Source organism: Chrysemys picta, chromosome 21 (assembly GCF_011386835.1).
Source record: "Chrysemys picta bellii isolate R12L10 chromosome 21, ASM1138683v2, whole genome shotgun sequence".
In the NCBI taxonomy this organism is placed as follows: Eukaryota; Metazoa; Chordata; order Testudines; family Emydidae; genus Chrysemys; species Chrysemys picta.
In genome coordinates, this window is record NC_088811.1 from 14221511 (window position 1) to 14248494 (window position 26984).

At 48.5% G+C, this 26984-nt stretch overlaps 1 protein-coding gene across 12 annotated transcripts in view; it reads left to right on the forward strand.

Moving 5' to 3' along the window:
• The window catches only part of KAZN (kazrin, periplakin interacting protein), a 756723-nt gene extending 733950 nt beyond the window's left edge, over positions 1 to 22773 (forward strand). For all 12 annotated transcript variants that reach the window (XM_065575404.1, XM_065575403.1, XM_065575402.1 and 9 more), the window contains 5 exons: positions 576 to 807; positions 2403 to 2504; positions 3956 to 4122; positions 17930 to 18062; positions 21115 to 22773. In XM_065575404.1, coding sequence (XP_065431476.1) covers positions 576 to 807; positions 2403 to 2504; positions 3956 to 4122; positions 17930 to 18062; positions 21115 to 21279 — 799 coding nt within the window. In that variant the 3' untranslated portion in view covers positions 21280 to 22773. The remainder of the gene's footprint in view (positions 1 to 575; positions 808 to 2402; positions 2505 to 3955; positions 4123 to 17929; positions 18063 to 21114) is intronic.
• Positions 22774 to 26984: the final 4211 nt, after the last annotated feature.

Genomic DNA, 26984 nt, shown 5'->3' on the forward strand with positions numbered 1-26984 from the left:
ATCAACCCAGCACCAAACCGTCAGCGCACTTCCAGCTTGGTTTTTAAATGTAGGGAGCAACAACAACTTTCCTTGTAGACGTTAAAGCGTACATAGAATCCCAACAGTGATTTAGGCCCCGATCCAGCAGAAGACTTAAGCACATGCTTGGCTTTATGCACGTCAGTGTTCCCACTCCAGCCAATGCAATCTCTAGAGAGACTTTGCAACAGTGGAGAATCACTATAACGGAGCTGCCATGCTTTTTGCCTGCCCAGAGCTCATCCCTAACTCACATTTGCTACACGGCCACCCCTGCTCTGGCATGCCCCCTAAGCCAGGTGGAGATGGGATCTGCTGGGGCTGGAGCTAACCCCACTAGCCTTATACCAGTGGGTAGTTCTCCTCCACAAAGGGAATATTCCAGTGGCATAAAGCTCAGTGGCACAGAGTGACTGGTGTGGACCCGAGAATCCGGCCCATTGCCTGCACAGCCCCTGTGCAAGGTTTTTGCATGATTTTTAACACGGGGTAACAGAAGCGTCATGCACTTTGATGACCTTCCTTACACCTCCTGTCTTCCTTACGCTCCACAGCTTGTCTAAAGCCTCTGAACTGGACCACCACTGGGTAGCCAAGGCCTGGCTGAACGATATTGGACTGTCTCAGTATTCCCAGGCTTTCCAAAATCACCTCGTGGATGGAAGGATGCTGAACTCGCTGATGAAACGGGACTTGGAGAAGTACCTTAATGTGTCTAAAAAGTTCCACCAGGTCAGCATATTGCTGGGAATAGAGCTGCTTTTTCAAGTCAACTTCAGCAAAGAGGTGAGATGAGAAATGGTTAAAACAGGCGGTTTGGTTTGCCAAACGATTAGCCTTTCCTAGAATCAGAGAAGATCCGGGTTGGAAGAGACCTCAGGAGGTCATCTAGTCCAACCCCCTGCTCAAAGCAGGACCAACCCCAACTTTCTATCGCTCCAGGCCAGTGCTATTCCTCTGAGTGTACTCCATTCCCAGTTCCTGTCTCTAATAAATCAGTTACATTGGGGACAGTGCACCCTCGTCTCCCATTGACCTCTTTGATAGAAATAGCCGTAGCATGCAGCAACTCCAGGGAATGGAGATTTCAGAGTTTGTCGACTCTGCCGGAGCAGCCCTCACCGCGGGTTACCATACGTCCGGGTTTTCCCAGGCATTGCCTCTTTTTTTGATCCTCCGCCTTCCGTCTGAGCGGATTATGGGATGTTTGGGATTTTTGTAGAGCGGTCGTTGCAGCTCAGAAAAAGCCCCAATTGGTCCACATCCCAAATGGTCCCTCCCTGCATCCGCAGCTGATTGGTCCATTCCACTGCAGCCATACCTGCCGGATCCCGCCCATCCAGGCCCCGGCTCCCAGTCCTGGAGAGGGGGTTCTGCAGGGAGGCGCTGACTGATGGTTGGTGGTGTGTCCTGGGCTTGCACCAGCCTCCTGCCACCGAGAGTGGGAGAGACACTGCCCCCAACCTCAAGAGTGAAGCTGCAGGTATCCACTCCCGCACCCCCAGGAACCTCTCCCAGTACACACACACCCCTCCCGCACCCCCCAAATCCTCCCTCCAGCACCCCCAACTGTACACTCCCTCTGACTCCCTCTACCCCCTCCTCCTCCAGATCCCCCACCCTCTGGCAGTGTCCTCTTTTTGGGAACCTGAAATATGGTAACTCTGCCCTCTCCCCACGAGGCACATCCAAAACTGAGCCAGTAACAAAATAACCCCTTAGCTTGGGTGAGAAAGGGGAACGAAAGGGCTGCACTGAACTCTTGTTGGGAGATTTGGGAATTGCTCAGGTAATGTGAACCCATTTTGCTTCCCCAACAGCAAGTGATTCTTCTTCTTAGACAGCCGAACGAACGGATAGGTAGATACAATTGTTGTTTGCAGTGTTGTAGCAGTGTGCGTCCCAGGATGTCATGGACAAGGTGGGTGAGGCCATTTCTCTTATTGGACCAACTTCTGTTGGTGAAAGAGGCAGACTTTTGAGCTTACGCAAGTCCTGAAGAAGAGGTTTGTGTTAGTGGAAAGCTTGTCTCTTTCATCAACGGATGTTGGTCCAATCAAATGCCTTACCGCACCCACCTTGTCTCTCTAGATAGTTAATTACATAGCAAAGGGAAATCCTAATTCAAGAAGTGATCCCTCCTGTTTGAACCATTTCTTATTGGCCTGGGTCTCAAATAATTTACTGAGCTGCTAGTTCCCTTCCTCCCCTCTGACTGGCCAAGATCCCAGGGGATGGGACTTCCAGATCTTAGGCTCTCCAAAGGCCGAAGAGGGCACAGTTCTGGTCTTTGTGGAAGATGTGAGATGTTAGGAGGGATCCGAATAAGGAGAGGGCAGGGCCTATTTTACTGTCAATAATGTCAGCGTCCTTGTGGGTAGGTTCTGCAAGAGCGGCGGGCTCGCTGCGAGACCCAGAACGTCGATCCGCTTGTCTGGACAAATCAGCGGGTGCTCAAGTGGGTGCGGGACATCGACCTGAAGGTAGGACCTGCTTGTAAGGAAGTGGCTTGTGGGTGCCGAGAGGGGTATAATCATCAGGGAGGGGAAGAGTCTGTCTGGGCAGGGCTCAGTCTTCATCATTCAGCTCTCAAGTGGACATCGGAAGCATCCGGTATAGAAATAGCTAAGCACCATGGACAGGGTACCTGGGGCATGGTGGTCATACAGGATAGAGCAGTGGTTCCCAAACTGGGGTTCACAAAATGTTACAGGGGGTTCTCAGGGAAAAAATTCCCTAATGGCAGACAGAGTTGTCCCTAGGGACCCTGGGCAGCATGGGGCCAGCAGCCCAGAGCCCCTACACTTCCAAGAGCTAAGCAGATCAAAGCAAGCAGATCTATCACACTGAGAGATTTCAAAGTAGCAGCCGTGTTAGTCTGTATCCGCAAAAGGAGTGAAACACACAGACAGAAGATATTTATACAGGTGGAAGTACGCATACCAATTGTAAGAGGCCAGTCAGTTTTTTCTTCTGCTGCTACTGATAGCTCTTCTCAATTGATTGGCCTCTTGCAATTGGTATGCGTACTTCCACCTTTTCATGTTCTCTGTATGTATAAATATCTTCTGTCTGTATGTTTCACTCTTTTTGCGAATACAGACTAACACGGCTGCTACTTTGAAACCTCTCAGTGTGATATACATCTGAAGAAGTGGGCTGTAGCACACGAAAGCTTATGCTGAAATAAATGTGTTAGTCTCCAAGGTGCCACAAGTACTCCTGTTCTTATCACACTGAGGAGATTTAACCTTCAAGACTCCTTATAAGAAATGGAAAGGGCGGTGGATATTGTTTGCTGTTTTTAAAATTAACTAGGCAGCTAGTATTGTTTTTAAAATTATTATGAAGAACAAGTTTAAGCTTTGTTGTAACATGTGTTATTTGCCTGGACTGCTCAAGACCTGAATGCTTGTGTAGGAGGAACTCTTTGAGTTGGCTTCTTAAATACCTTCATGCTGTTTCACATCTGATACTCCTTGATGAAACATAGAAGCCTTGTCTTTTAAACAGGTTTATTCAGAGTGATACAAGCTACGAAAGTGAGATCTTGGAAGAGTGTTGCCGTTTTCATAATGTAATAAAAATACCGTAATGATAAATAATAATTAATAATAAATAGTGTGTAATAAGCATGTCACAAACACAAAGTTTATATTTCCAAGATCACTGCTTTTATAATGTATACTCAGGTAAAGGAGAAAATCCCTGGAAATATTCATTTTTAAGAGGGGGTTCACGAGACTCGACATTTTAGTGAAAGGGGTTCACCGGTTGTTAAAGTTTGGGAACCACTGGGATAGAGAAACCCGTCTGCTGCCCAAAGCAGCTGCTGCTGTGAATAGCACCTGCTGACTTCTTAGCATCTCCCAAGGAGGGGAGCAGAGGTGTCCTTTCTTGCCAGGTAACTCCGTGCTCTGGTTGTTGCTTTTAGGAGTATGCGGATAACCTGATGAACAGTGGCGTGCATGGGGCCGTGCTAATGCTGGAGCCCACGTTCAATGCAGAAGCCATGGCCACAGCTCTGGGCATCCCAAGCAGCAAGCACATCCTGAGGCGGCACCTGGCCGAGGAGATGAACGCCATCGTTAACCCAGACAAGTGAGGCCCTTGGCAGCGTTCGCTCACTGGCTCTCGGGGTGTGTGTGGGGGAGATTCCTGCCGCTTCTCCTCTCATGGACTCACTGGGGATAGTGCAGCTCTGCTGGGGAACACAGCCAGGGAGACTGCAGCCCCCCGTCTGCCATGGTTCTGCTCTCTGCAGATGCAGGGAGGTTTGGGGGAAGGGGTAGGACTAAGAGAGGAGATGGGGGTAAGGCTGGCGGATCTTGCAAGCCACACACCCACCATTCACTCCCTTTCTCCCTGCATGCAGAGGGAACAGCAACTGTGGGGGCTGCTCCAGCTTTCTGATGCAGAATCGCTGCAGAGCAGCTTGGGAGCGGCGTCCTTGTTAACCCACCAGCATGTAACTCTGGTTGGGCCGGATCCAAGGCCCATCAAATGAAAGTCATTGGGACACCTTCCCTGGACTTCAAAGGGCTTTGGGTAAAGCCCATTGCACGCTGGCCATCTGCAGCCTGATCGTTCTAGCAGCTCAGGAACAAGTCCCACCATCCCAAAATGGAGTCAGTGGCTCCTGGGGACCTCCTGGAAGGAAAGCCGTGGGAGGGGAGTGTTGCATTGTGTTTCTTGCGTTGCCCTGAATTTAAGAAGGAGGAATGCAGTTCCAAACACGGAGAGGCGGCTGCTGACCTGAACTCCTGTCAAAAGGACAGACCTGTTCAAAGAGCAGGTAATTCTCCAGGCAGCAAAAGCCAGACGGCCACTGAACTAGAAATCCTCTAAAGAACGTGAACAGCCAAAAGGGCAACACACCTCCTTCACTCCCTACTCAAGCACAAACCAGCCCGTGGGCCTTTCCCAGTAGGACAGAGTCTCAAGACGACGTATATATGTGTATGCAGCCTCCACAGAGAGCCATTCTTGAATACTGCACTAGGGAGGCGGGAGACGTCTGAGGAGGGCATACGATGAAATTCACCCCTGTGCAAAAGGCCAGCACAAAACTCTAACGCTCAAGTCCCATGTACCATCATACATAGACATAGAATTGTAGAACTGGAAGGGACCTTGAAAGGTCATCAAGTCCAGTCCCCTGCCTTCACAGCAGGACTGAGTACTGTCCCTGACAGATTATTTTGTCCCAGATCCCTAAATGGACCCCTGCAAGGATTGAACTCACAACCCTGGGTTTAGTAAGCCAATGCTCAAACCCCTGAGCTATCCCTCCCTGCCACAGCTAAACTCTAGGGGTTTAAGTGGGATTTGGGTGGTGAATAGGTCCTGTGTGGAAGCGCTGCACAGAGGTGATTTTCACCCATGGGGAGTAAGAGATCATTTTGCCAGCTACATTCACCCCAATCTAAATCAACGGAGCCTTTATTAGAGCTAAAAATAGCCCAAACGCAGCAGGGGAGGGGATAACGAAGAATATTGATCTTTGCATGGACCAAAAGAGGGAGTCATCACCCACCCTTCCCCAGTTCCTCTTCACTGCCAAACTCTGCTGAGCACAGCCTGCCCAATGGGCCGTCTGGGACAGAAGAGATGACCCCTGTGCTGAGTCCTACCCGAGGATGTCTGAGGAAACCCTGGAATCCCTCAGGCAGGCTGATGGTTGAACCGGGGAGAGAGGCAACAGATATTCCATATCTCATGGGCAACTGCACCGCACAGCCTTGAAAAGGAGGCCTGGATTCTGGCCCCACCCAGGTGAATTCTGAAAGCACAGTGAATGGATGGGGATTCCCAAGGATGAAGCAGGGACAGGCAACCTAGCGTTGCACAGAGGCATCAGTAGGATATGGGCACCGGTGCCTCACTTATTGCTGCTACTCAACACAACATTTCTGTCAGCCCTTCCCATGATGCCATTGGCAAGCCAGCAGATTACCTGCTACCTCTCATGTTTGGGAGCAATGAAGTTAGTTATTGTCTACAGTGTTCAGTACCATTCCAGCTGAAATATCACCCTGGAGATAATTCTAACCACCTGCTTTTCTACCTTTGCACCCCAGGAGCGGGAGGAATTGTCCGTAGCCGAGTGTTGGTGCCAGGGACAGTGTGGACTTGCTAGGAGGAAATTACATGATGGGGCTTGTTAAATCAAAAAGGAATAGATTATCCTTTCAGCTAGGGTGACCAGATGTCCTGATTTTATAGGGACAGTCCCGATTTTTGGGTCTTTTTCTTATATAGGCACCTATTACCCCCACCCACCCCCTGTCCCGATTTTTCACACTTGCTGTCTGGTCACCCTACTTTCGGCTGCTAAGGATTCATCAGCATTCACAGCCCATTTTCATGGTTTTGGGAATTGTGTGATGGTTTTTTAATTAAGTTTATTGAACATTTTTCATAATATTGAAATCATAATGAAGCTGTCTGTGCTATTTCCAAGCAATCTTGTTAATGTATCTTGGTGATATGTCTGTTTGTCATGTTTCAGTAACGTATTAAAATAGATAGGGAAGGAGTGTGTTCCAATGGTGACAGCAGGAGAAGTGGGAGTCAGGACTCGTGGGGTCTACTCCTGCTCTGCCACTGACTCACTCTGTGACCTTGGGTGAGTCATTTAACTTGACTGTAAAGTGGCCATAATGATACTTACCCACCTCACAGGAGTGTTGTGAGAATTAAGGTTTTAACTTGCTTTGAGATATGCAGTTGACAGCGCAAAATAGCATTATAGTATGTACATATTTATATATATTAAACTGCTAAATAAATCATCAGGACAGTTCATGGCTTTTAAGACACTGGTTTGAGGAGGCCTCTGAGTAGAAGAATCCATCCATTGACTGTAGTGCTCTCAATTCATCCTTCTGCTGTGGGTGGTCCTCATCTGTCATTCAGTTGCTCACGGGCTGGGAACTCTTTACAGGTTGCCATGTGAGAACGTGGAATGATAAAAAGACACACCACAGGAGCTCCTTTCACTTTCTATGGGGAGAGTCCTCTTCCCAGTGGACATTCCAGTAGCTTCCATTAGAATTCTCCAGTTGGTCTCTGCTGGTTCTTACTGGTCTCTGTTGATTTCTACTGGCTGCTTATGTTTTCTCTTATAGATTCCAAGGCTAGAAGGAATCATTGTGATCATCTAATCCGACCTCCTGTATAACACAGGCCAGAGAATTTCCCTAAAATAATTCCTTGAGCAGATCTTTTAGAAAAACATTCATAGATTCATAGATTCTAGGACTGTTTGTTTGGGGAATTTGTGTTTTTTTTTCTTTCTGAAATTAACAATTTGTCCAAGTCGACATGAATTCACAAAACGTTTCAATATTGCCGAAGCTGCATTTTTTAACTGAAAAAAAGTTTTTGTCTGAACAATTTCACTCGGCTCGAGTTCCGTTCAACATCTTCCTTGTGCACAATTTCAGGCTCTTTATAGTTTTTTTTGTTTAAAATAAGGCTGTTGATGAAGAAAGTGATGATTCCTCAGCTAGCCAGAGAGTTCTTCTGTTTGTATTGGATGTTTGTCCTTAGTTGGTAGCCCATTAACCTCTTATGTGGACCAGCCACTGGGGCTGGGGGCAAAGAGTGACATGGTGGTGACATGGGTTGGCTCTTCAGTGGTATAACCATAGGTCGCCATATTACCAATATATATAAAACACAAAGCTCTTTTCTGTCTGGGAGAGGAGATCCTTACATGACTGGTTCTCTCTGATCGGGAGTAGATGGGCCTCATCTAGGTAAAGTGCTACCTTCCATAACCCTGTGCAGCAGGCCAGCACAAGGTCTATGCACAACGTTAGTCTTGTACTGAGGTGCATAGGTCTTATGTGGGCTGTCTGCATAGGAGCAAATTTCACCCAGAAGGAAGATGAATCTCTATCCCGGCTTCTAATCTATGGAACTGTTTGCTTTGCTCCGTAGAACCTTGCTATGATATTTGAGCTGCAATAGGCCTACACTGGCTAAGATCTGTATCCAAATAAGGTTTCTTCAGTGTTTTATCATAACTCTCAACTTACTTTCCCCCGCTTTCTCTCTCTCCAGCATAAGCCCTTGCTAGCCACCTGTTCCTAATTCTGCAAAGCTACATTCAACTTCTGTTCAACTCTTTCAATTTTCCTGTCGCTATGATACCGCCTCAGTGCTTATCTTACAGCCCCATTGTGTTAAAGTCCTGGATGTCATTTTCCAAAGCTATCTGCTTTCTTGATCGTTTGGCTTTGGCTTTGAGATCTCGCCACCAAGCACAAAAGAACCCTTAGGAAAAGCTACAAAAGTTCCTCGCCCAAATCCAGACTGTGGTGATGGCAGCTAGAGCGTTTTCTTTCTTCTTCAGGAAAGTTACATTTCTGAAAGTCAGAAGTGTATTCAGAGCAAGAAAAAGCCTGAGACAGATTAGCGCCTACTGTGGAAACACCCATGGAAGGCTCAAGAAACTCCCTGGGGGTGACAGATAAGGAGCCCACTGATGGGGTGAAGGGGCAACTCCTGGTCTCTGAAACGGAACCACCAATCTCTGCCACTCTGGTTCCACTCTTCTGTCCAGCAGAGTGGCCTCAGAACTACACAGTAGCAACCAGACAAATCCCAGCAGGATTTGCTACTTCATGGAAATCCAGTGGGGTCCACAGGGTCTTTCCCATGCTCCCAAATCCTATGCAGTGCTGGTGAAGGAGTCTCCTGTGGGAAAGAGAACCAATGCTGGTGGAAATGGAGCATTTCTAGAACCGTTTTGACAGCTAAATCCGATTGTGACAGATTATGCTATCGACCCCCACCACTGCCTGTGGTGTTCTCTTTACATGCACAATGCGGCTGCGTTACAGTTGCCATGGTAGCCAGAACGTTCGGTTTCCCGACTTTTCTGTGTTTGAAACCTCAGCCAAATGTTGCATGAATCTAGTTATTTTCCTGGTTTTATATGAAACCATAGTCCCTTAATAAGTGACCAGTTTTCCTCAAAGTACAAAAGAACACAATCAGAGTTGCTACCTAGCAGTTTGCAGGTGAACTCTTTGTAAGCTGTAGAAATCCCATCAGTTCTGAGGGATCTTTGCTCAATTTTTGCTATCACCTGGCAAACCTCAGGTGAACTTTCGCTCCATGCACTCAGTTTGAAAGCAGAGGCACATCATTAAAAAATGATCTTTTGCTGCGGAAAGAGGCCAACAGGTTAGATTCACCTAATTAGTTTGCAAGAGATTGTGCAAAGGTTCTAAAAATGTCTCTCCACAGCTGCTGGGACCAGGAGCGGATTTACCATGAAACAGGTCGTGTGGTGGCATGGAGCCCTCAATGCAGGACAAATCTCATCTGACAACCTGCCCCTGAGTCCCGGCCGGCGGCGCAGCAGGGCTCGGGCAGGCAGGCTGACTGCATGCCATCAGCGGTGGCCCCATGCCACTCCCGGAAGCGGACGGCTTCTGGCACATCTCTGCACATCCTTGGTGGGGGGGGAGGCAGTTCCACACCCTGGTCCCGCCCCGGGCAGCGCACGGAGACCCACTGCTCCTCTCCCCCCCAAGGGGCGCGCAGAGATGTGCCAGCAGCGCTAAGGCAGCTCCCTGCCCACTCTGCCTCTCTCCCTCCCTCCGCGCCGCGCCACGCCACTCCTGGAAGCGGCTGGCATGTCCCTGCAGCCCCTGGCGGGGGCGTCTCCACACACTGCCCCTGCCCTGAGTGCCGACTCCGCAGCTCCCATTGGCCGGGACCTGTGGCCAATGGGAGCTGCAAGGGCAGCACCTGTGGGCAGTGGTGCGTGGAGACCCCCTGGCCCACCCCACCTAGGAGCTGCTGTCAGAGGTGGCGGAGTGTGCCGGTTGCTTTGGGAGCCGCGCCACTGTAGGTAAGTGCAGCCTCCCTGGTCCCCTTCCACACCTCAACCCCCTGCCCCAGCCCAGAGCCCACACCCCACACCCAAACTTCCTTCCAGAGCCCGCCCGCTGCACTCCCTCCCACATCCCAACCCCAATCAAGGTACCTCACTTTATTTTCATTTACTTCCCATTACTTATTATATAGGAAGAGGATGAAGGGAAAAAAAGAATGAAAAATGGCAGGGAGATGAGAGAGAATGTTCTTTTTCTTGGCTGGTCTTTTGCCACATTTTCTATCTTTCCTATCCAGCGGAATAGCTTGCTTTTGGGCCCCTAATAGTGTCCCTATGAAATACTGCCAACTCTCCTCAGTTGTTTTTCCCCTCAGTCTTGATTCCCATGGGACCTTACCTATCAGCTCTCTGAGCTTACCAAAATCCACCTTCCTGAAATCCATTGTCTCTATTTTGCTGTACTCCCTTCTACCCTTCCTTAGAATTGTGAACTCTATGATTTCATAATCATTTTACCCAAGCTGCCTTCCACTTTCAAATTCTCAACGAGTTCCTCCCTATTTGTTAAAAATCAAATCTAGAACAGCTTCCTCCCAGTAGCTTTTTCAACCTTCTAAAATAAAAAGTTGTCTGCAATGCAGTCCAAGAACTTATTGGATAGTCTGTGCCCTGCTGTGTTATTTTCCCAACATATATCTGGATAGTTGAAGTCCCCCATCACCACCAAATCTTGGGCTTTGGATGATTTTGTTAGTTGTTTAAAAAAAGTCTCATCCACCTCTTCCACCTGGTTAGGTGGCCTGTAGTAGACCCCTAGCATGACAACACCCTTGTTTTTTACCCCTTTTAGCCTAACCCAGAGACTCTCAACGCTTCCGTCTCCTATGTCCATCTCCACCTCAGTCCAAGTGTGTACATTATTAATATATAAGGCAACACCTCCTCCCTTTCCCCCCGTTTATCCTTCCTGAGCAAGCTGTACCCATCCATACCAACATTCCAATCGTGTATTATCCCACCAAGTTTCGGTGATGCCAACAATGTCATAGTTGTATTTCTTTATTAGCACTTTCAGTTCTTCCTACTTATTACCCATACTTCTCGCATTTGTATATAGGCATCTAGGATAAATTGGTCCTATATAAATGAAGAGATGGACAGACAAAAGTTTGAAGTATTAAGTATCTGGATGCGTGGCTGGTGGTCTTGCTCACGTGCTCGGGGTCTAACTGCTCACCACATTTGGGGTCGTGAAGGAATTTTTCCCAGGCGAGCTTGACAGGGACCGTGAGGTGTATTTTCTTTCCTCCACACTCTGGGGCATGGTTCGCCTGCTGAGATCATTTGAGTTTAGCTCACCTAACCAATCCCATGCCACTGCAGGGCTTCAGACATTGGCAAAATCTCGATCTCCCCTGTTTTCTGTCTGGCTCCTGAGGACTGAAACGCTTTAATCTAACTAATGTATTTGGGCTTAGTATAGGGGTATCTGGGTGAAATTTAATAGTCTGTGATATACAGAGGGTCAGGCTGGATGATCTAATGGTACCTTCTGGTTTTAAACTCTCTGAAGCTCTGAAATAATGTTCTGTGTACCAGTGGCTTGGAATTACAATCCCAGTGTGAAATTCTCCATTGTCAGAAAGCCAGCACAAGTCTCTTGTGTAACCCACTAGTCGGTGTCTATTATGTGCCCCCTGTGTGCCTAATTCACACAGGATATGAGTCTGTTATAGCCCCTGCTACAGAATCTGGCTTTTTAGCTCAAACTGTAGAGACTTGTGCTTTCAGCTGTAGGCTTCCGTGTGTCAATACCTGTTGTTGGCCAAGACAGTGATCATCACGTAAATATTGGATAAAGCTCCATTTGGAGGGATTAAGTGCGATTTAAGTGGTGGCGCATAAGCCTCGTGCTGGCCCTCCACCCAGGGAATGTGTTTCACTCCGATTGATTTGTAGATGGAAAAAGCTGAGTGCCTGCTGCTACCAATGGATGAAATGCTGATAAATGGACCGGTGGCGAGCTCTGAGGTGCTGCTGAAAGTTCTGATCGGTGTGGAGGTTTCATAAAGGGTGGGTCTCTCCCGTCAGTCTTTGCACAACATTCACACTGACACCTAATGATTGTAGATTGAGGCTAGAATACAGCCAGCTGTTGTGATTGTAGCTGAACTGCGTAGATCCAATCTAATCTGTTGAAGCATTTGTACCGTTCTCACGGCTGTTGTGCTTTGGGGAGGTCTGAGTCAGCTGGGATGCAAATGTCGTCCTTCATTGTTGCCAGTCCAGGGACAAAATCTGCCTCTCTGGGCGATGTGCTGTATTGAAAGGGGTGAGGGGTCTCAGTCCCAACAAGGGATAAGAGGTTAATAAAACCCAGGTTCACTGTTACAATATTTATTAGCAAAGTGTGGTCTGGGGGTTTGTGGAGGGGGACCAGATGTCCCGTTTTTAAAGGGACAGTCCTGTATTTAAGCCCTCCTGCAGGTGTCCAAACTTTTTCTTAAAAATGGGCGAATTGTCCCATATTTTCTGTCTCCCCCACATCAGTACTGGCAGGTCCTGCTGCTGACTGAATCCCTGCTCACCAACCGTGAGTGGGGGATCCAATGGCCGACAATGGGGGTGGGTGTGCAAGGCTGGTGGTGGGGCAAAGCGTGGGGCCCTGCTGGTCTGTCAGCACAGCCCCTGCTGCATGCCAGCTCTCGGCCAGCAGGGCTGCGCCCCCAGCACATTTCCAGCCGGCTCGGGCAGCGCACTGTGAGCTGCGGTGGCTGGTGAGTGCGGGTAGGTGCCAGGCAGCGGCCGATTACGTGTGGCCTCTGCTGCCCACCCGTCGGCCCTTTATGTGCTCCCCCTCTCGCTGTCCTCTCTCTGCTTTGCCTCTTCACTCCCCCCAGCCCTGCTCTTCCTCCATCTCACCCCCGGCGGGGCACGTCCTGCTCCCAGCGCTGTGCGGAGAATCAGCCACTGCTCCAGGCACTCAGTTCCCCAACAGCCTGGCCGACAGCTCCTTCCTTCCCCACTGCCTCTGGCTGAGCTAGTGCCCTAGGAAAGGCCCAGACCCTGCAGCCTGGGGCGCTGGCCAGGAGGAGCCGAGCCCTGCATATGCCAAAGCCCCGCTCCGCGCTGGCACGGGAAGCCTCCCCACCCCTCAGCTAAGCTCTGGAGTGGCAGGGGGAAGTGATTTCCAGCCTGTTCATGTCCCGACCCTGCAGGCTTCACGGCAGCCCCCCAGGCAGGGGCTTAGGACCCTCTTCACCAGCTCCGTCCCCAGGCACCCTCCTCTGCCGAGCCACCGCTCTGGCTGGGTTCGCTGACGCCCCTGCAGTCAGGTTCCCTGGGCCCTGGTGCACAATGAGTCCTTAGGGCTTAACCCCTTCCTGCCCGCGCTGTAGTCGGGGGACAGGTGGCGGCTGGGTTATGTTGGTGGCCAGCAGCAGCCTGGAGGAGTTAGCTGCCTTTTGAAGCTGTGTGGGCAGGAAGGGACAAGCAGGGTGGGGAGGTGGGAAAAGATGAGTTCTGCAAAGACCTGGGCCAGGTCATCCCTTTCCCCCACCCCCACCCTGCGGCTGGAAGCAGTTCCTATCCCTTCCCTCCCGCCCCGTGCCGAAAGGCTTCTGCTGGCCACATTCTGGTATGAATCCTGGCCAAAATCTGGGGAGGGGGGCATGTGACCCTGTGTGCCCCCCCCACCTGTTGCCTCGGGAAGACATGGCGCCAGGTACAAGGAGAGGCAGGTCCATCCTGGGGGCCAAGCTAGGCAGGAAGGGCAGAGAGCACTGGGAAGGGAGGGTCACGTCGGTCGGTCACACACCCATGCCCCCCAGTGAAAGAGGTGTACGGGAGTGTGTGTGTGTCACCTCTCCCCATGTGAACTCTAACGCCTTAAAAATAAGAAGGTAAATAAAAAGCATCCAGCTACTCCGCCTTTCTTTTTAACAGGGGCTTAGTCAGCTTGATGTTAATTTGAATGTTTATACAGCGTAGTTCTGATTGACCGCCATCGAACTCGCTTGAATATGAGTAATTTTACCAGGTGTCCCGTATTCAGCATAGGGAAATATGGTCACCCTAAGTTTGTGTCCAATTATCATGGCTTACTTTGATGGTAACAACCACCCATTAAAAAACCATTTGAGCTGTATTTAGTATTTGTTGGTAGGAAGAAACCCCCGTGTGACAGTCTGTCAGAGGGTATTATCTGTCCTTTCGGAGGTGAAAAAGAGACGAAGTTAGCTGCGGTGGTGTGGAGCGGGTATTGTTGCTGCTGGTGACGTCCAGTCCTGTTTTCTTTAAGACAGAACACACAGGCGCGCACACCGGGAGAGAAAAGAACAGCTAAACTAGAAAATACAGCTTCCGTTTCTGGTGCTGACTTTCACTTGCAACTTTGCTGCTGGAACAATGCAGGCACTGCCCAATGTCTTATCAGCTACTCCGAGCTTGTTCCAGCAACGGGCTGTTTAGGGCATTGCTTTTAGCTTGTCTTTCTGGTCACCAGGCTTACAGCAGTGTTGCAAAGATGGAGTTGTCTTGGCCAGCTGAGCCAGACAATTTTTAGAAAGACGGGAGACAGGGAAGAGGAGAATTAAGGTGAGGAAGGAAAATTACACATGAAGGAGGGAATGAGAGCAGGAACCAAAGTCTCATACATGCCAGCCATCTTTCCGAATTGAGCTGAAGCTGGGGCAGCTGGTAATGTCATTGGTTCCCTCTCTCTGGCCTGGTCTGGTCAGGATAGTTCTCAGGATCAATATGATGAAGGTCCAACAGTGTCCTGGTGGATCCTGGGGCCCCAAGTGATGGTGAGGGTGGCAGCCATTCTGGTGAAGCTCACTCCTTGCAGTCCATGCTTTCCTCTTTCCCAGCATCCATGTCGTGACACCCCTCTCACCCTCCCGCCCCGGGTCAATGATGCTCAAGGAAATGGACATACATGCCACTCATTTCCAACATAAACCTTTTCACCCATCTCTAGAATCTTTCTGCTCATTCTCACGCCGCCCTGTGACTTTACCAGGAGCCTTGCAGGTCCCTTAGCACAGTGCTTGCAACCTAAACAGTCCAGTTAGTATCAGGCTGTTAATCGCCTCTTTTTGCTGACTTTTACAAACAACTTTGTATAACAGGCTGAGTTGGACTTCTGTTACCTTGGGCAAGGTAGAGTAGAGGCCTGTGCACCGCGGCTCTGCATGGCGTATGCGCCATTCATTCACTGCCTGGCCCTTCTGTCCATGCAAGCAGGATTTATGCAAAGTATCCAGTTGAGAGCTGAGAGGGGGAATTCTCCTGCAAATTTCCAGCGCAGGCAGTGAGATTTCAAGCTTCTGCAGGCCCAACTATACAGATGGCTCTGGTTAGTTGGCTCGCCCGAAACAGATGGTTCACAGTGCAAATATTGTGCTTTTGTTTGCACACACATACACACCCCCTCAAAGAGCCCAGGCAAATTGGGAGCCCTGGAGCTTCTGAGATGTCAATATTGTACTAGCAATTAGACGTGTTGACAGCAGAAGGCGTTGCGCTGGGGATGGCAGCATTGTGCATTGCAGAACCCATCCACTAGAAAGCGATATTTCTGCCTGCCCTGATTACTGCTCCGTTACTGTCACGCAGCCAGAACGGCAAAGGCACAGCCCACTCTCCTGGCATCACAACCAGCTGTCCAAAGGATGGCTCATGGCACTGCTAATGAGAGGGGAAGGATTTCACTGCTAGGTCAGCTGTTCAAATCCAACGTGGCGGGAGAAACTTTAAAGATGCTACCATCTTACTGGGTCTTTGGAGACCTATATAGAATAAGTTGGGGAGTTTCAGTCCATGTCTCAACTGGTAGAAGAGGCAGAGAGGTCAGGGCCGGAATGTGTCTGGAAAATGTCCCCATCCTCATTTCCAGAGATGGTCCCTTCAGCTCAGGATAGAGGGGCAGTGAGAGGAAGTTTACTCTGCCTTTCTCCAGGCTATACCTGTTCAGGGGTGAAGCAGGATATGAGATGATCAGAGATGATGAGGTGCCTGAGGGGAACCTCACAGAGGGGGAGCCAGGAGGCAGCATCCTGAATCCATTTCTCCCATTAGAGGAATCCAGAGTTGTCAGCAATGGTTTCTCCCTCCTGCAGGGAGGGAATAAGACCAGCATAGCAGCCAGTGGGCTAGAGCTAATAATGGGCCGGCAGCAGGAGGAGGAGGAGACGGAAAGGCTGGTGAGACAAGAGTCGCTTCCCAAGTAGTTGTGTAAAATCAAAGCATGTGCATTGACAGTGGGGAGGCTGAACGACCCTGGCCCCACGGTGTCTGAGAATGGAGCCTAGCCCACTGCTGGCCACAGGAGATCGGCTTGTGAGATCAAATGACACTTGTGAAGAAAAGGGGAATGTCCATGAAAGCACAAAAGTGAGGTAGGTGCAGGGACTGACGACCCTGTGTCCCTCGAGCGAGCGCAGCAGCAGCAAAAAGATTTCCGTGTGCCGCTGTGTCACCACCGCCTAACACTGCAGAGCGAGAAGAAAACATGGCTGCCAGGGACTGTGGCACTGGGAGGGAATGGCTGTTGGGAAGTAGAAAGCCAGGGTGTCGATTGATGGGACGGCAAATTGAAAGCGACTGGATGACAGCAAGGAGCCGGTTACACAAACTATGAGCAATGGAGAGGACTGGACTATGTCACGACACAGATGGGATAGGGGCCTGTTATGTCTTCCTCCCTGCACCCTGTAAAATCTTGCTTTCGCAAATGCATCCTCATCTATGTCCGGCTGGAAAGCCCAGAGTGCTGTTCATTGCCTGAAGTTCATTATTTTGGGAAGCAGGAATTTGCTGTTCCGAGTCAGAGCACAAATGGAGCTGACCTCTTCTGAAGCTTCTGGGGACGTGGAGCCAGGTTTTTGTTCATCTCATAGGGGCCAGGTGGAAAGTTTGGCTCTGAATCTGGCCTTTCACAAGTACTGGGTTTGTTGAAGTTTTGTTTTGGGCCTGACTCTGGCGGACAATGTTGGTTCATGGGACTTTGGCCAGTCACCAGTATCTGACGCTTGAGAGGAAGGCCAAAATGCCATACACTTGGCCAAATACGCACCTCTACACATAGAGAAGGGGGGGGAAATTCTTTCTTGATCCCTGCGGCCATCACAATACACTGTGCAGAATGAGATCACATTAGTCCTGCCCTAGCATCAGGGCCAGCTCTAGTTTTTTTGCTGCCTAAGCAAAAAACAAACAAACAGGCGGCCGGACTGCTGAAGCAAAAAAAACACGGCGGCCTCAGGGAGTGCGTGGAAGGCGGTCAAGGCGGCTCGTATGGGGATGAAGTGCAGCGCCCGCCCGCTCCCTCCGCCTGTGGGCAGCCAGGCGCTGCAGCCCGCTCGCAGCCAGGCGAGAGGGGCTCACCCTTCCGGCCTTGGGGTGCCTCTCCCGGCCAGGCAGGCAGAGCCCCCGGGGGCTGCAGGAGGTGCTGGCTCAGCCGCTCCTTTAAAGGTGGCTCGGCCGGGCCAGGCTCAGAGCGGTGCAGGAGGCAGAGGTTGGTCCAGGCGGCAGGGAGTGGCACGTCCCGGGGAGCCCGGCGGCACAGTGAGCAGCAGGGATCGCTAGTTCCTGCCCCCCAGGCCAGGGTCCGTGCCCCTGCAGGGCTGGGCTGGGACTACCGGAATGCGGGGAGCCGGCTGGGGGCTCCGGAGCTGCGGACCGGGCTGCCAAAGCAAAAAAAAAAAAAAAAAAAAGAACCACGGCAGGGCGACTGGAACGTGCCGCCCTAAGATTGGCCGGAATGCCGCCTTTTACAGTGTGCCGCCCCAGGCACGTGCTTTCTCGTCTGGTGCCTGGAGCCAGCCTTGCCTAGCACGTATGTTACAATTGAGCCTCAATTATTGGCTGTCTTGGATGCATGTTATAACTGGTCATCGGACGAACCAGTCCTTTTAAAAAATCCAGCCACCACTTGTTCCATTTGGTGGGTTTTCCCCCCCAACCTGGAAGGGTTTGGGAACGTGGCTCTTTCGTTTACTGACTCCACATTCAAAACTGCTGTGAGATGAGTGCCTGTTCATTGCTCAGCCCTACAGGTGTTCTAGAGAGCGACCGATATGGAACGTCAACTCTCCTCAAACAGGGTTCGCTCAGGCGCTCCTCCAGCGCTACCAGGCAGAGCAAGGAGGAGGGGAACAGCTTAAAATGCAAAGCAAGCAGGGTAAGTCTGTTCACATTTTTATAGTGGAGGCTGGCGGGGAGGCAAATATGACCCTCCGGCCCGAACTGGTTACTAAACACGATTGAAAAATCTGGGCCTGAGCTGTTTTGAAAAGATGACTTGATTACTGCTTATTCTGGATCAGATCCCCTTTCCCTGCTGTTCTCCCTTTGAAGTTCTATCTCTTCACTTTTATGGTCCTATCAGTACAGCCTATGGCGGTTCATATAAAGATCCATGAAAAACTGGGCAGGCAGGAGAACTCTAGATTGCCCTAGTAAACCCCTCTGCATTTTTCCCCCACTGATGCTAATAACAGTTATCAACCAGTGCGTGAGTAAGGGCATTAAGCAGCATAATGCAAGATGGGTGACTATAAATCATATTCTTTAAGGTAATTAAATTGCCCTGAAAAGCCTTTTTGTGCCCAGGGAAAGTTGGCATTTTTAAGCCTGGAATTTATGTGATGAGTAGCTCAATAACAAACCAATTATAACTTGCATCGGCTGGGCCATTTAATCACCAAGTCCAAATGACTCCCTTCTCCCCGCTGGAAATGACTGATTTTCTGCTTGGAATTGTCATTTTATCTCCATGATAATTGGGGATGTAGATACTCAGAAGAGGCATGTGTGAGCTAATGAAATAATTAATTGCATTCATTTAAAAATTAGCACTCGCGCTCTCTCTCTCTCTATATATATATATATCTTAGAAACACTCTAAAATAGTCTTAGAAATATTTAGAAATACTCTTATACACATAGGTGTTGGGCCTGCAGTCTAAGGCAGTCCAGTTCAATGGCTCTAAAGAGTCAAAGCTTTCTCCAGAGATCTCAAGGGAGCACTGGATCAGCCCTTTTGTAGGGTTAGTATCTTATGTTGCTTTCTAGCGCACCTTGCTGGCCAGTATTATGAACTCCATTTACTGGCAATGTGCCTTGCCACGCCAGATGGCTAGAAGGCAGGGCCAGCCTGAAACAAGGGCTGGAATCTCAGCTGATCCCAAACTGAAATCTCGCCATTGATTTTAATGGTGCTGTACTGATTAACACCCGTGGAGGAACTGGCCCTGGGTTTTTAGGGTTAAAGGGGAAACAATGGGGGACTTCAGGACAGACTCTGAAACCATCCCCCCACAACCTCTTCCTTAGGAACAACAGATAGAGAACGCAGAGTCCCTGATGGAAGCTGCAGGGTGGTTGTTTGGAAGTATGGAGCAGATGCAAACTAGACAAACATACTTCAAGCCATAATGTGAGGCTATCACCAGAGAAGCCATTTTTTAAAGTGTGGGCGGATTCTCCTCTGAAAAGTAACTGTAAAAATGCCACCCTGGAACTTCCCTGCTTCTTATAGATCAGTGACTCGGGGTTAGATTCACCCAGTTTATAAGCACAAAATAATAATAAATTCCTAACCGTCAGCCCCGAAAACGGAGGGCCTAATTCTGCTACCTTTACTCACACCTCATTCTGTGGGTAGTTTGACTGGAAGTACCCCGAGTCCAAGTGGCAGAATCGGGCCCCTCAGCGAGGGAGCTGACAATCAAGCTGTGCGCTGATATGACTGGCAATGAGGAATCTGCCAACAGAACTTCGTTAAAAATTCTATTGAGGACACCTGAGCCAGAATAGATCCAGCTTGTTCTCCTGCAGCTGTATTGGCTAGGCAACGCTAAGCGATAGGGACCTGTTTTAGTCAGTAAGACAGACTCGGGGAACCAGATCTGTGGTGTAAAGATGAGCCAGATTTAATCACTTTTCTGCTTATTACTACACTTTTTAAAAAAAAATACCTTTTTCTTACTTAATACAAATGCAGCCCTGCTGACTTCACTCGAACAAACATGCTTGTCTCCTCTTAGAACAGCCAGTCCAGCTATTGGTGAGCGAGCTGGATTTGGTATTGCCTCGGGAATCAACAGGTGTCAGTGCCATTCTGATTACAGAATCGTTATTAACGCTATGGGTGCAAGAGGCAGAACGAACAGGGTTGGACGCTCCAGACCAGCTGGTGTAAATCAGCGTCACTCTGTTGGCTCCAGTGGAGCTATACTAACTTACCCCTGAGGGCAAGATCCTTGTCTGGTGTATGTCTACACTGCAATTAAAAACCCAGGGCTGCCCCGTGCCAGGTGACTCAGGCTCATGGGGTTCAAGCTCAGGGGCTGTTTAACTGCAGTGTAGACATTTGGGCTCAGGCTGGAGCCCAAGCTCTGGGACCCTCCCCATTTGCAGTGTCCCATAGCCCGAGCTCCAGTCTACACTGCTATTAAATACTCCTTAGACTGAGCTCCTCAGTAGACATACCCTCAGAGTCCAGATTGAGTTTCCAGTGCTGGCAATTAGAGAAACAAAGCTTTGCTTTGTATACTGAGCAAATTTGGATCTGGAAGCTCTTGTGATATGGAACTCTGCGGCAATGACATCTTTACAATCCTACTTCTGACTGTAAGTGGATTTTAAAGGAGTTTTGGGGCAGTTCTTGATTAAGCAGATCTGGTGCCCCCTTCCCTCCATGACAATATCCTGCATCCTGTCTCTTTCTCCCCAAGACAATAGAATCATAGGACTGGAAGGGACCTCGAGAGGTCATCTAGTCCAGTCTCCTGCACTCCTGGCAGGACTAAGTATTATCTAGACCAGGGGTCGGCAACCTTTCAGAAGTGGGGTGCCGAGTCTTCATTTATTCACTCTAATTTAAGGTTTTGCATGCCAGTAATACATTTTAATGTTTTTAGAAGGTCTCTTTCTATAAGTCTATAATATATAACTAAACTATTGTTGTATGTAAAGTAAATAAGGTATTTAAAATGTTTAAGAAGCTTCATTTAAAATTAAATTAAAATGCAGAGCCCCCCGGACCGGTGGCCAGGACCCGGGCAGTGTGAGTGCCACTGAAAATCAGCTCGCGTGCCGCCTTTGGCACGCGTGCCACAGGTTGTCTACCCCTGATCTAGACCATCTCTGACGTGTTTTTCTAACCTGCTCTTAAAAATCTCCATACGATGATGGAGATTATCCTTACGTTCCTCTGATTTCATTTGCAGCTTCCCCTGGGGAAAATTGGAAGGGGATTCAGCGGAAAAGACACTGATTTCCATGACGACTATGGATCTCTCAAAAACGAAGAGTGCTGTGAGGATATGAAGCTAAGTAGGCCAGAGCAGTGCCGCCTGGAACGCTTTGGCAGCCTGGAAGTCACCAATGTGTAATGAATTGGATTGTTCGGCAAGACAGGACTCACTGAAATCAATGGTGACATTGTGGCCAGCAAATGGGAAAGAAATCTGAAGAAAATGACTGAAACGCAGACTTCTTTGGTTGTACATATTGTAGCCGTTGCTAGAGGAAACTCTGTTCAAACCTAACACAGTGGCGTGTCTTTGTTTAAAGTGTCTGTATTGTGTTAATGCTGAGGGACCCAGATAAATCCAGTACTGATTCCCTATAGTCAAAGATTTCCAGCAAGCATTCCAGAAAATTTTCAGAAATGAACTTGGGCCCTCAGTGAAATGATAGCAATGCTCAGCCAATGACCTGACTGATCCATTCTTCTCTCTGGGTGGGCCCCCCACAAATACAAAACGCACTTATGGGATGACTGTGGCGACCCGGGACTGCCAGCTTGAATGGGGCAGGAAAGACCAGCCCCAGTGAGATTGCTTCCAGTTGTCATGACCCAACATCAGCCCATCAGGTTTGTCTATTGCTTTGACGTCGCACTGGGGAGGAAGGATAAAAAGAGAGAGGAAACAGGAGGAGGAGGAGAAATTAGGTGAATGAAAATCAACACGTGCTTTGGAACAGGGTGGAGAGACTGGAAAGGTCTGGCCCTTTGGGGCACCCTCAGTGCTGTCACTGACCCTCATTATGCAAAGTGGTGAGCACCCACTGGGAGCGCTGCAGGAGATCAGTGGGAAGTGAGGCAGTGAAACGCCTCCCACTCAGAACCTCGAAGGATCAGGCCCTTTCATTGTTCTCCAGGGCATAGATCCCATGGTGAGCCGTGCTTTAGAACTACCATGGATAGACAGTAATGTCAGGCAGGGGCAGTACTTCCTCATCTGAAGTCACTTCAGCATTGTGCAGCAAGAGATCAAAAACCTGACTCACCTCTCAGCCTCTGGGGCACTCACAGCTTCCAAAATTGACAGATAGGAGCAGCCCTACTCTTTCAGCCTGCAGTCTCGCGATTTCACCAACATGGGCAAGCTTCCAGTGCCTGGGTGGGAAGTGCCTGCTGCTACCAGAAGCGATGCTGGCGATTCCATAGGTGATATTCTTCCCTGTGAGTCAGCCCTGAGCCAGTGCCCCAGCACGGCATTAAGGAGCATATGCTGTTGGAGGTGTCCTTGCTCCGATTAAAAATGTGGATAGATGAGCTCCTGCCCCATTGAAGAGCTCAGAAAGCTTTTTACCAAGCTAAGCAGAGTGTTGGTCCTGATATCTTGGCCAAATTCAAACCTTGGTACATACATTCTGCCTAGCTTCTTATAATAGTTCCCTTCCCTCCCTATGAATGATTGTTTAGCGTGTTTGGCATAGGCTGGGTGCTGTCTTCCTCCCCAGAGGTGGATGCATTTCAGCCGTGGCTGAGCCATCTATTTGCTGCAGTCTGTAAAGCACTTTGGGGACTTTCTGGCTGTATTATTATCGGTATGGTCTTACTGTGGTACGATTATTGCTATACATTCCTGTGCACAAAGGATGCTTTCGTTTATTTATTAGACGTTATGGGAGCTCATCAGAGCTCTGGGTTCTAAGTAAATGTTTTCTTTTGGTGAAACATATTGTCAGGCAGGCAGCTGTTGGGTTTGTTTTAGGCATAAAGGCCTCGCTCCAGCTCTGCCAGTTCCCACCATCTGAGGATCTGGCCCAGTACAGTCAAGTGGCTCACTAAGGGATCCACAAAGAGGAAAGATCAATTTTACACTTTTAAGGCCGCAGAGTAGATGTCAGACAAGCCCTTTGGAAAACTGAGATGAAGAGATGCCCTGGGACTGCAAGGTTCATTAGCATGAATGGCAAAAAATGAAAGGCAGGGGGGGAAAAGATCAAGCAAGCAGCATATGAAACTCAAATCTCTGTCTGGAGGAGAACATCACTGACAACACGTATTTTCTGCTCACTCTTTTCCTCTCTCTCATTTTTCTTTTCCTTTCAGGTATTGAGTGGGACAAACAAGTATTTGGAAAAAGGAAATTTAAATATACTGGGCTAAATTCTGATCTCACTTACAGACAGGTAGCTCCACAGTCCTGGGTGCCCAGCATCTCTGAAAATTAGGCAACTTAGATGCCTGAATATGGATTTAGGAGCAATCAGCTAGCATGCTAGAGGCTGCATCTGCTAGGCGCAAATGCGCCTAACTCCCATTGAATCAAGGAGAGTTAGTTAGGTTCCTACCTGCATCCTTAGGCACCAAAACAGCTTTAAAAATCTGGCCCATAGGCCCTAATTCAGCCTGGTATTTGAGCATGTGACTAACTTCAAGCATGTGAGCAATCCCATTGATTTCAATGGGCCCACTTGTGTGCTTAAAGTTAGGTACTCGCTTAAGTACTTAGATCTTAAGTGGCACATAAATCTTGTGTGTGTTCTCTGCACAGGGGTGAATTTCACATTCAGGCAGGGCCCCTCGGAGGGGGGAGCAAGTGGGGCAATTTGCCCTGGGCCCTGCAGGGGCCCCGCGAGCCCTGGCCGAGAATCCCTACTCACCCGGTGGCGGTCCGGGTCTTCGGTGGCACTTTGGCGGCAAGTCCTTCAGTGCTGCCGAAGACGTGGAGAGTGAAGGACCCACCGCCGCCGCAGACTCGGAGCGCCGCCCGGTGAGTACAAGCGCCGCAGCGGGTGGTGCCTTTTTTTATGTCCGCTCCCCCGCTTTGCCCCAGGCCCCCTGAACCCTCTGGGCGGTCCTGCATTCAGGGCCCAATCCTGCAGCTGCTCCATGGGCGTAATGGCTGCAGAAAGCACATTTGAGTTGATCCAAAGCTCCTGGAAGTCAATGGAAAGACCCACATTCTCAGCTGTCTTTGCATCAGATTCCCACACAATTCCTTACCTAAGGGCCTGATCTAAAGCTTCTTAAAACCAATGTGAGTTTTTCCATTGACATTACTGGGTTTCGGATCAGGCCCTTACATTTTACTCAGATCTAAGACTTACTGAATTCTCTAGGAAAATCGGTTGTCCAAATGCCAGCTTTGCATCAATGAGCTCCACTGACAACTGAAAGCGACTATTCAGTGGGCGCTAGGATACCGTTTACTGTTTCTCTAGGAAAGGAACCGTGACGTGTGTATCATGTGAAAGCTATTTCAGTATCATTGGTTTATTCAGTTATTAAATACCTTGTTTTAATAACCACTGGAACTGTGCTGAAACAGAGATAGGGCAAATGTTTCTAACCAATTTCCTCCACAGAAGTGTAACCTCAAAAACCACTTCACCTACTGAGTAACATACTATCCTCTATTCTAGAACAGTGGCATCAAATGTCACTTTGAATGGCCCTTTTCTTTACTGGTTGAGAGCTCACCTGGGAATCATTTCCTTGGTTAGCAGCAAGGTGTTTATCATCACGTATTTGAATCCAGGAGCCCCAAAGAGAGACAAACCTGCTATGGGCAAGGCCAACAGTGCAACTGAGTCAAAGACTTAAACATACATCAACCATGGGGACTGTAGTATAGATGTAGGAGGAAAGGAGCTATTTAGATGTCATGCAAATGAATCCGGATATATCAGGCAGTTGTACTGCACCAGAGAGGAGGCAAGGAGAGGGGACATAGGAAAGGCTCCATAAGGACAACAGGCCAGATTCTGCCCTCTGATATGTGCATGCGAGTCCCATTGGTTTAAGGAAAGCGTTGAAGGGAGGAGAAAGCCACCGCCAACGGGCAGCAGAGAGACAAGCAAGGAGAAGCAAATCTGTTTTGAAAGGCAGAGTTGAGAGAGGCGAGAGAAAACAAACGGTCTGGGTATGGATAAATCAATCCTATGTACATACAGGAATCATGCCACCTGCCTCTGAAATGCGGACACCTCTATGGTGAAAGGCAACGGGTGTTTAACAGGAGAATATGACACCACTGAGTAGGAGAGGAAATGCGAAAGTATTGACATAACTATATGCAGGGACAGAGCATGTAATCACCACACAGGAATTTGGCAAGGAAATTCTACTTAACATTCTGGTAGACACTTCTGTTATTTCATGTCTGCTGCAGGCTGCATCTCGTGGTTTTATTTTTCATCGGTACAGCCTACTTTTCTTTCACTGTTACAGAAGTGATACCGAGGTCAGTTCTTAACATTCCCTTCTAATCGTTACAGAGCTGACTTGCCCGCAGCCCACTGTCTCTAAAACATCCAGCCTTGGATGATATTCAGTTTTACAGAATGGGAGCCCGATGGGAAACAGAGCACAAGGAGCTTATTCATGTACATAAAACTCCACTCTTATTGCCAACCTTCAGAGTGCCACTTGGAATTTGCTAAGCATTAATCACACATTTGGAAAGATACCCAGTTAAAAATGGAACCGGGAAAAATCTGAAGTATTAATTAAGCAGCGTCTCCTGAATGTTTTCAGTCCAACATTTAATGGTCACATTTTTGACAGAGTAAATAACAATTTAAATACATAAGATCACAAAACCAGTAACATTAATGTAAACATATAAAGTGTATGTTGTGTCTTCCTCTAGTGGCTAATCCACATAGAACATATAACAGCCCACTATTGCTGCCAGCTACTGGAGTTACCCCTGTAGATCAAGTAGGCTTGATATGACAGCCTTCACAAATATTACATAAGTGATTAGGAGAGGAAATGTGGAAGAACTGATGTAGCTATATGCAGGGAGGTAAATCAAGGTCTGGGTCTTAATACTGGGAGTTCTGAGTAGAGCTGTGGGAGGATGGAAGTTCCACTTTGTGAAGAATTTTGAGATCTCTAAATTTAGCTTCATTCCAAACAGAAACAAAAACTGAAAATTCTCTGTTATGGAAAATTCCAGGGGAAAATAGTTTCAGGTCAATCAAAATATTTCATTTTGACAGATGGAAATGTTTCCCTTCCATTTTGACTTTTATAGATTTTTGACTACCATATAATAAAATGCAAAATTTAAAAAAAATCTAAACAAAGTAATTTCAAAACAAAAGTTTAAACCTTTCATTCCAAAAAAAGTCAAACCCAGAAATTACGACATTGTCAGAACTATTTTTCCCTGTTTTCTCCTTAAACAAAATTCCAGAAGAATTGACCCAATTTCCCAAAATGTTTCAATTTTGATGGAACTGCATGGTCTTAAAGAATATGGTTCCATCAAAGTTTCTCTGACCAGCTCTAGTTCTGAGTTCAGATCCTGGGGTTGACGTGTTTGTTACTAATGCTCATTGAAAAATAGTTGTAGAACAGGTGGAGAAAGGCTTGCTTAACCAGACTGGACTTCCAAAGTGCTGTGCATGGAGGCTTTCATACCCCCACTCCAAGAAGACATCCGCATGACCAATGCTCAAGATAAAAAAATTTTGCTCACACCAAACATCCCTAAGTGATTTCCCCAGTCTGAGGGCTGCCATCTTGAAATCATAACATAACATAACACAACCACCCAGAGTGGAGAAACAAGGAGTGGGGTATAGTTCTGCAATTCCTGCAGTCCTTAACTCATGAAGTGCTCCCATTGAAGCTGGCCTTACAGAGGGTTATTTGCATGTACACATGCAAATAAAGCCTTTAATTTGGATGGGCATGGTGGACCTTCACCAAATCAACAGAGGGAGTGTTGCCTGCTCTGTCTTTCTGCCGAAAATATTACCTGTCAATTCATGCTAAGAGTAATTTAAGGCATTATCCCTGGGAACCAGCCCCTGAAATTGGACGTGACCCAGATCCACCAGTGAGTCA